The 10456-nt window shown below is 41.4% G+C and overlaps 1 protein-coding gene and 1 pseudogene across 1 annotated transcript in view; both read left to right on the top strand.

Moving 5' to 3' along the window:
- The window catches only part of LOC136645271 (2-phosphoxylose phosphatase 1-like), a 28548-nt gene extending 23768 nt beyond the window's left edge, over positions 1–4780 (top strand). The window contains exons 3-4 of the mRNA XM_066621508.1: positions 1691–1830; positions 3170–4780. Of these exons, the coding sequence (XP_066477605.1) occupies positions 1691–1830; positions 3170–4101 (1072 nt within the window). The 3' untranslated portion in view covers positions 4102–4780. The remainder of the gene's footprint in view (positions 1–1690; positions 1831–3169) is intronic.
- Positions 4781–8999: 4219 nt separating this feature from the next.
- On the top strand, positions 9000–9119 carry LOC136646978 (5S ribosomal RNA; annotated as a pseudogene).
- Positions 9120–10456: the final 1337 nt, after the last annotated feature.

Genomic DNA, 10456 nt, shown 5'->3' on the forward strand with positions numbered 1-10456 from the left:
AGACAGATCCTTGGACCATCTCACTGGGTCTTCTTTGATTGGCGGTGGCTCTCCAGGTTTTCAGGCAGAGATCTTTCCCTGCCCTGTCTGAAGATTGTTGGTGTTTGAACATGGATCCTTCTGCATCAGTGCTCTCACACTGAGCTATGGCCCTCTCCTCCCCTCTTTACGCTCCTAGTACCTTGCTGAAATTTCTTTGCGTGTTCCTTACTTTGCCTTTCATGACAAACGCCATAGCTCTCAAGACATTTGTCAGATTGGGCAATGTAGGACTTGTTCTAAAGACACAAGCCATCATCCGACAGCTTTGCCACTCACAGTGAAGAATTGACTAGGCAGCACACTGATGCATGGGGACTACTAATTTGCAACATGAAATGAGAGAGGTCATATAGAACTAGCAATTCACCACTTTTTAATGGGTTTTATGTGCCTTTTAGGTCTGGCTCTTATGTTAATTTTTGACGTGGTAAAGTCACCTTGAGTTTGTTTAAACATGTCAACTTTCTGTGACAAAAGTATGAATTCACTCTCTTGCCTCCTCATGAATGAGAGCTGGCATTTATTACCCCCGGAGAAAGTTTTGAAAACTAGAATTTGTTCTAATGTGAATTACTTTTTTGTTGATAAGTGATATATAAATATTAATAATATGGCAAATAACAATTTCTGTCATTTAAGAGCACATTACACTGAAATATTTACCATACTTAATTGGTTTTAGTGATTGATATAGTTATTGAACCTTATTATGTGCCGACCTTTGTAGGTTTGGCGATGGCCCTCCAGTGTTGCTGCCTGGAGCAGCCATTGGAGGCCATTTTAACAATAACATAACAACAGTATTTATATACCGCATTTCAACTAAAGTTCACAAAGCGGTTTACAGAGAAAAAAATCAAATAACTAATGGCTCCCTGTCCCAAAAGGGCTCACAATCTAAAAAGATGCAAAAGAACACCAGCAGACAGCCACTAGAAAAGACAGTGCTGGGGTGAGGTGGGCCAGTTACTCTCCCCCTGCTAAAAAGAAGAGCACCCACTTGAAAGAGTGCCTCTTACCCAGTTAGCAGGGGTTTTACAACAGCAAAGCTGTGTCCCGCTGTTCTGAAGCCCTCCATACACTGAAGCAATCCATGATAAGATTGGCCATTAGTCTTTAAGGTGGCACAAGACTAACACAACTGCTATTCTGGAAAGAGTATAAACTGCAATGTGTGGCAGTACGTAATAGCTTTCAACTTCTGCTTTACAAGATAAAACACAGAGTAAGGATCTTGAACCCATGTTGGTTGGGCAGGGAAAAAAACCCCACTGTAGGGCTGATATTTTTCTGTGCCCTGCAGTAAATTTGTGGTTGTAGAGATTACATAGAAGACCCATATGCGTTGCCATCAAAATAACTGAAGAGGTTGCTACCTGGATTATTTTTACAGCTTCTTTGGGTTCTCTTGTACGCGCTCAGTTCTCCTATGTCTCCCTCCTTCCTGAAACACCACCTTGTATTCCCAGCATCAGCGGCCATCTGCATGGCTGCATATTTCATTTCCTTTAAGAGCATATTTTTCCCCCAGTGGGAGGTATGCCTCCATCATGACATTACATGAACTGACATAATTAGAGCACTTTAATCTTTCCAGTTTTTTTCCATGCACTTAGAGGTGTGTTTTGTGTTTGGTTTATCTCTTCAGAAAGCCTTCCCACCCTCTGCTTGAAGCTTTTATGAGCCATATGTCTAAAGGATCTGAAGCGCAAGTGGATGGCCCTCTGAGCAGCATGCCTCGTTACCCCAGTCATTCACTTTGTGAAATGGGAGAGCTCACACAGACAGGTGTGTATGTGCAGCTGTTTTAGTTCCACCTCCAGCAAAAAATCGGTATGCCACAGGGTCTCTTTGGGCTGTCTTTTAATTGGAACCCCTTAGGTGCTTGCTTAGTGTTCATAAATGATTATCCAAAGGAGAATATAATTCTGATAGTAGTAGTATAAATGGCTATATAGCCATATATAAATGGCTATTTGTCTTCTCTCCTGCACAGTCCTTTCAATCGGATGCAACTGCCATCTTTAAAAAGTTCGCTTGTCACTTTCCCCCACCCCGTCTGTTATACTGAGAGCTTTAACGCAGTCTTTCCAAAGAAGATACTTTAGAATTAATAATAGGCTTATAATACTGCAACTTATGATGTCAGTTTTAGCCCCTCCTTCCAGCACAGCTGCATTTAACGTAAAAACAAAAACATTCCAAGATCACAGAAGATCTGTTGCATAATATGTAGTTCTAGCCTTGATTGGAAAGTTGTTGGTATTCTGAACACAAAGTTCCGAACTAAAATTTTAATGTAGTTTTCTGTGCCATTACCTCTTTGGTCGACATAGTGTTAACAGAATTGTTACTGAGAAAATGAATTGAGTGGTCATCTCTGAAAACCCATCAAGTCTGGGGAGATGACGACGACAAAACAAGCCTATTGTATAGCTTTTTCATAGGGGTATCAAACATAAGGCCCGGGGGCCGGATGCAGCCCGCAGAAGCTTTTTATCTGGCCCTCAGGCTCTCAGCTGCTGAGCAATGCTGAGGTGACACTGCTGAAAAGGTGGCCCACATGATAATTGGATTCTCCCATATCTTGAAATATGATAAAGATATGTTATTATCTCTCCTGTCATTAGCAGCTAATGAGTTCCTACATGAGGACAGAGTATTTCTGGTTTTGACGTGTTTAGTGACATTACTTCCTGTGCAATGACATCACCTTCGGCCCTCAGCAGGCATCATGAAAGCTATTCAGCCCTCTGTCTGAGTTTGACACCCCTGTCATAGTATATCAAATTGATTTTCCCAATTTATACCTCTTAAAGTACTTTTGGTGCATAAGCTGTTTATCATAAAGAAGTTATTGAACCAGCTGCTTCATGCTGCTCTTTCTGAGAAGTATGGAGAGCTAATTTAGGGTTTGTTAATATATATTTAGTAACATGTCCCTTCTTGTGCCTGTCCTAGATATCCCGGCACATAACTGAAATTGATTGTTCACAGCTAGCTGTCCTGAACCAGAATTAAATAAGTACTAGCAAATAGCAATCGGCGTAGGGTAGCACCTTATTCAGTACTGTTACTGTATAATTCTTCCCCTCTTCTTCCCCCCCCCCACTTCTTTTTCTTAAAGGAATTGTGCAGCACTTGCGAAATGGACAACTACTCCGAGATATTTATATAAAGAAGCATAATTTAATACCAAGTGACTGGACAGCAAAACACCTCCATTTGGAGACAACTGGAAAGAGCAGGACACTGCAGAGCGGGCTGGCATTACTCTTTTCCTTCCTGCCAGATTTTGATTGGAAGAAAATTAACTTTAGGCTCCAGTGGAGCACCATTTTTTGTTCTGGAAATTGTGATTGTCCCGTAAGAAACCATTTCCTTGAGGAGGAGCAGCGTCGTCAGTATAGCCTACGAGTGAAGAACGTACACCTGGAGAAAACATATGAAGATATGGCAAGGATAGTTGGTATACCGACCAGACAGTTAAGGGCTTCTAACCCTATAGATTCCATGTTGTGCCACTTTTGTCATAATGTCAGTTTCCCATGTACTAAGAACGGCTGCATTGACATAGAGCACTTTAAAGTAATCAAGACGCATCAACTTGAAGATGAAAAAGAGAGGCAGGAGAAGAAATACTACTACTTGTATGCGCTACTAGCCACTCATCCTCTCCTGAACGAGACGGTTAACCGCATGCAGCGCATTGCAGAAGGCAAGAGGGAAGAGCTGTTTGCCCTTTACTCTGCACATGATGTCACCTTATCGCCTGTCCTTCGGGCCTTGGGCATTACTGAGGCCAGGTTTCCAAGATTTGCAGCCAGGCTTGTCTTCGAGCTGTGGAAAGATGGGAAGAAGAATAAAGACCACTTTGTCCGCATCCTTTATAACGGCATTGATGTCACATTCCAGACTTCCTTCTGTCGGGATCATAACAAACGTTACAGCAAACCAATGTGCCCTTTAGAGAAATTTGTGCGTTTTGTTAAGCAGGACATGTTTTCACCTTTTAATGGCACCAATTATTACGATGCATGCCACAGGAGACCATTCTAAACAAGGGTGAAATGAAATGTTACATTCTGAAGTGTCAAAAAAGTCTGTCTCTAAGGAAATTGGACACTGTCAAACCCTTCTGTGCCTAACTGCAGATGAATACAGCTTGAAATTCTTTGGCTATTTCTGGTTTTTTTGTTTTTTTCTGCCAGAACTCATTCTTGTTTGGTTTAAAGTGTCAAAATGTTGTATTTGTAATGTCTGCCGTTGATAGGAGCACAAGATCTACTTTCTTTATGCTCACCTTGATTTTGTTTCTTAGCTGCTGTAAAATGGGTATGGCTTGAAGAACTGAATGCGTACATTCTGAATGTGTACACAGTAAAACAAATGAAAACCGTTCCAATACTTGTAATAATAGAACGTATTTCTTCATTCCACAGATATTTTCTTAACGTTCTAGATAAAACACTGCTAATGTGGGAATTCTTTTTCTTTGAGGGAAAATTATAAGCAAACTTTTTTGGGTGGTGCATGCTTGCAGATGCTTCTTACATACTTGGCTCTGGAACACATGACATTCAGCTACTATAAATACACCAGCTGCTTCCTGCATGGTGTAGGTGGTGCAATTTCTGCTGGAAACGGACTCTGGGGAGGCACCTGTAATGTTAACAAATGGCTTCTTAGGTGGATTGGTTGGGACAGGTGGAAAATCTCCACAGCTGTTTGCAGAGACTTCTGGGGAGGCATCAACATTGTCAGATGTATATGACAAGGAAAGACTAGCAGTCGTAGGAAGCCATTTACAAAATATTGTACACATACCCCATTGTAGATCCTGCAGCACGCAGAAAGAGTTTTTGGCACAAAACCAATCACCTTATCCCAGACAAAGCAACCCTTAAGGGTACGTTGAAAAAAATTCTTTGCACTTTTAGCACTTTATGTGTCCTTTTGAACACAGATAAGTTTTTTTTGTGCCAGATGTTAGAAAAAGGATTCAGTAGTAAACTTAGTGAGATGGGAAAGTGGAAAACTTTTAAATCAGACTTTTATTATGATGCTTTTAGGATCTTTGTTTTACTTGTGTGTTCAGATCAACTGTGCAGTGATTAAAAAGCAGTGTGTTTAGCAGTTTGTTGTAATGGCTGCATGTGGCCAAAAGAGAACTTGACTTAATGCTTAATTTAGTACTTTTATAGACTAGAAAGACATTTTATAAGCCCCGTCTTGCTTTTTACTGTACGGTGAGTGTATGATAGAGTACTAAATGTTTTTTACCTTCTTTGTAAAAGGATGTCAAAAGTCATTTTCAAATGGCTTCTCCTTTAATCATGGCAAATCAGTTTATGAAAAAATTGTCTTACAAATCATTTTACCTGATAAACAATGCATGTTAACTCCATTTTTAAATGTTTTCCTCATATGGGACTTTTAGAGAGTTTGAAAAGCATTTTGTTATTACTGGAATGCTCAATTTTATAATGCTAAACTTTTTAACGTGCTCAGAAATCATAATTTAATGTGTAATTTGTATTGAAATGGTGCTAGCAATTCAAAGGAGCTGTAATTTTACTTTGTGGTTCAAACTCCATTGGCATATCTTTTAAAAATGGTCATTTGAATGTTTCTATAAATAAAGTTTTGAAGAATTCTCAGTAGTGGTTGTTCATAACCATTTGTCTTCATGTGTGTGTGGCATTTTAAAATGGGGCTCATAAAATTGGATTTTTACACACTTTTTGCTGTAACTGTTGTTGTCGTTGTAGCTTAATCGCTATTTCAGTGAGGATATTGGATGCATTGTAGGCATATTAAGCACTTGGGTGGTTTTATCATACAAATCTACAGCCTAAACCAGTTGTAATGAAATAAATTGAAGACCAGAAGTAGTTACACATTTCAATGGGGCTCTGATGAGGCTACTTTGCAGAAAGTGGCTTCAGGTCTTACCCCAGGAAGATGTAATTACTCAAAAGATCCAGGCCCGAGCTATAAATCTAGGTTGCCACATGGTAATGTCATGGAACATTTGCCCTAATGTAAAGCCTGCAATTTTATACTACCCAGTGCACATAGAGGTGGTCCACTTGGTGTAAATCCTGTTCACCCTGGTCAGGGAGCTCTCAAGGACAAAGAAGAACAACAGCAAATGCAAGGAAAATTCACTGCAATTTGTTACTGGTAGTACCTTTAACAACACATGTCATATGTGTCCATGGGAGAAAAACAATCTTGTGCAGGGATCCTGTGTTAATGGCAACCTTCAGTCTCGAAAGACTATGGTATCGCACTCTGAATGGTGGTTCTGGAACAGCATCTAGTGTGGCTGAAAAGGCCAATTCGGGAGTGACAATCCCTTCCACACTGGGAGCAAGTGCAGTCTGTCCCTGGTCTGTCTCCCTGGCTATGGGCCTTCCTTCTTTGCCTCTGACTGTTGACCAAGTGTCTCTTCAAACTGGGAAAGGCCATGCTGCACAGCCTGCCTCCAAGCGGGCCACTCAGAGGCCAGGGTTTCCCACTTGTTGAGGTCCACTCCTAAGGCCTTCAGATCCCTCTTGCAGATGTCCTTGTATCGCAGCTGTGGTCTACCTGTAGGGCGCTTTCCTTGCACGAGTTCTCCATAAGGAGATCCTTTGGGATCCGGCCATCATCCGGCCATCATCCATTCTCACAACATGACCGAAGAAATATGTCAAAGAGACCAGCAGACACCCAAATGGGTAAAAGAGAAAAGGGCAAGAGGAAGCATTTTTTGTAATATTTATGCAATTTTTCCAAAATCCAGACACCTTCCTGACCCAAGCAGTCCGAATAAGGGCTACTCAGCCTGATTAATTAATTGTAAATATGTTGGCTTGTACCTGGATTGAGCTTAATCCAAGGGCTGGTGAAAATCTTTGGAAGTGTAAAACATTTCCTTTGTTTTACAAAAGTTTCCTCTTCCCTCCCCCCAACTTGAGAGTCCTCAGGAGGTGGCTTTGGTAACAGGATACCAAATATACTGTCCCAGCAAGATTTGCAGTGGGAAGTCTTTACCTGAATGTTGGATGCGTGAAAACTCCATTTGGACTTAAGGAGTAAACAAGTGTCAGTTCAAATTTGGAGCGTGGAACTTCATAGTTCAACTAAGGATGGGGATGATGACATTGCTAAATGAAAAGTGTGAGCATTCTGGCCTGTAAATCTGTGACCTCTCCCTCAGTACTGTGAACATTACTGGTCTGGCCCTTGCTCTCCAGATGGCACCTAGCGCCAACTACACGTGCTCAAATGTGCATCTCCGGCATGCTTCAAAGTAACAAACAAAAATAAAGTATTGCCTTGTAATGATTGTCTCGGAAGTGTCTGTATTTATTTTTCAATCCCACCTTTCTGTAAAATATTCAGAGCAACTATTGCTGAAGTGACAACATGAGCATTTTTGTAGGTGGCACTGATTTTTTTTTTTTAAACCATTCTGCATGAAAATCTAAAGCCAAATGCTCCAAAAATTTTAACTGATTTGTCTTTCCTGCTCTGCTGGATGAACAAGTGAAGAACAAATAAAGTTGAGCTAATTCAACAAGTAACAATTGTAGGGGCTGGTTGAATGTTCATTATAAACTTTCTTGCTTATCAATACTATTAGGATTTGATGTTCAGGTTCTTCCGTGACCCAGTCCTCTGGCAAGGAGGCTTCAAACTACACACAAATTGCATTTTTGCGATGGGAAAATGCAGGTGGTCATTCAGCCAAGACCCAAAATGCTTCAGCACGTATGTGAATGATGCTGTAAAGTTAGTTGTAATTTTAATGACCTTCCGAAGCAGCAATTTTCAAGCAGTGTCATGTGGCACAGTGGTCCGCCACCAGTAGTTTCCACGTGTGCCACCAGAGTTTGGTGGAGGGTAATTAATTAGTAAGGCCATTGGGGGTTGGGAGCCCCCCACCCAGCATAGTGTGCTTTGTCAATTTTCATGCCTTGTCAATGTGCAGTGACATGAAAAAGGTTGAAATCAATGCTCTCAGGATTTACCCCGCCTTACATTGTTCTGCTGCTAAACATAGAAAACATTTTTTAATTTAAACTTCAAGTCCAAATGCAATCCCATAAGATGGTGCAGCCCACACACACTCCATGGCTACAGTCACAAATGGTTAGACATAACAAACAACAATTGTGCAACACAGAACTCATTGCCCTGAGACACGGGGGGGGGGGCAGATCCTCAACAATAATGGATGGGTGTGTAGCCCAGTGTCACCAACAGTATGTAGAAAGAGACATTTAATATGAAATTAGATGTTTACAGAGTAGCTTCTTTGTCTTTGTATCTGCCCTGCCCCCCAACACAGAGCATGCTTGATTAGATCACCAATTCTCAGACATTTCCTGGAATCTGAGAACCAAAGGAACGACCCTTGAAGGGAGGGCACCAGGATGCAGGTCTCTTGTTGTCTTGTGTGCTCCCTGGGGCATTTGGTGGGCCACTGTGAAATACAGGAAGCTGGACTAGATGGGCCTATGGCCTGATCCAGTGGGGTTGTTCTTATACTTGGGAAGCTGCATTTAACTTCAAACGAAATGGGATTTACAGTAAGCAACAATTGTTTTGGTTTATCTTGCCACTTTCCCCATTCATGTTAGGTGGCGTTTTGAACAGTGCACCACATTTCACAATCGTGTTCCAGGCTACCTTGCAACTTTAGGCAAAAAGTTCTCTCACGTTTCCATCCCGGTGAAATGTCACAGTATAGTCATCACCTCCTATTACATCCCCTGCTCCCCCTCCCCTGTATTCAGTTATCGACAGTGTTGGCGTACTGATCGCTATCATATACATCAGGTGCCAGGAGCAGCAGCAGAGCGTAGGAACTGTAAGTGCTGGCTGGGACACGGAGGGCTTCTCAGCTGCACAGTGGTCTTCAGTTTGGAGATGGCTGCCTTACAGCATTGATAATATAGAGGCATAACCACAGCAACTGTTACCCTGCACATGCCTGATCTCATCTGATCTTGGAAGCTAAGCAGGGTCAGGCCTGGTTAGTACTTGGATGGGAGACCGCATGGGAATACCTGGTGCTGTAGGCTTATACCATAGTCTTTCGAGACTGAAGGTTGCCAACCATAACCACAGCAAAGAGGCACCTTTTGAAATAGTGTCCCCTTATATTTAGTAGGGGGATAGTAGCTGTCCCTCTTTACCCCAGCATGGCATCTTTTCCAGTGGCTGTTGCTAATGTCACTCTTTTTTCTTTTCTTTTTTTAAGATTGTGAGCCTTTTGGGGGTAGGGAACCATTGATTTTACTGTGGAATCCACTTTGTTAAACTATTTGTGTTGAAAAGTAATATATAAATCTTAACAATAATAATAGTTGTAATGTCATGCTAAGCGCATTCATGGTGCTGCCATATTAAAGCAGATTTTGTGGACACAGCAGTGGGATAACATGAGACTATATCACAAAAGAGTTTTGTGTCTAGCTGTATACTCAGATGCAGGGTGTAAAAAATGGAAAATTGCACATGCTTTGCCTTGATATGCAGTTATCAGAGTTCACTGATACCAGCAGTTAATTCCTTTCATCACAATTTTCAAGCAGGGATTTTGGAAAGTGGAATGGAAAGTAGGGGAACATGTGCTGTGTTGTCAAAGGAACAGTTTCTTTCAGTTCAGTCTCAGGCTCCTCTTTGACTCAGATTACTTTCTAGGATGTGTGTCCACCCTCTGCAAAAATGCAAACCCACAACACCACACTGTGGCAATCTGGTTTTATATTTCTGCTGCTTTTTTTAAGAGACTGAACTGTTCCTGAGAAAGGAGGACTTAGACTGCCCTCTAGCGGACATACACCATAAAAACAATCACTGTGCAAGTAATTGTAGTTTAAAGTCCCTTTTGGATAAGAAGAAATTAGGGTGCTTTTAACAGAAATAAGAAATCTTTGGGACTCTGAAGACAGAGCTTGACTTACAACTATTAGCTAAAAATCTTTTTAAGATTGTCATTTAAAGACCAAATAAATGATCATGCATTATAACTTATAGTTGTATTCTTGACCATGATGTAAGCACTAGCAATCTCCAGATCGCAGCAGGATAAATCTATACACATACCTTTCCAGTTCCATTATTTTTCCCCTTAATTTAGGCTGTTAGCCCTTTGGTACAGCCCTGCTGTTTCACCTATTGTAGCACCATGATAATAACTCCATACGAATAATTTCTACATACTGAAAGGGTGAGACAGAATTGGGATTCTGCTGGTATACCTTCTGTCTCCCTGCCTGAGCTATTTGGGGTGATTTGGGGTGTGGCATTGGAGTATCCCTGGTTTTTCGTTCAGGGGGACTCCAACGTTCTCACTGAGGCTCCCTAATGGGAACAGCTCAGATTTTCATGGCTGCCATGGCAACCATGGGCCTCT

This window comes from Tiliqua scincoides, chromosome 3 (genome assembly GCF_035046505.1).
Source record: "Tiliqua scincoides isolate rTilSci1 chromosome 3, rTilSci1.hap2, whole genome shotgun sequence".
NCBI classification, from domain to species: domain Eukaryota; kingdom Metazoa; phylum Chordata; class Lepidosauria; order Squamata; family Scincidae; genus Tiliqua; species Tiliqua scincoides.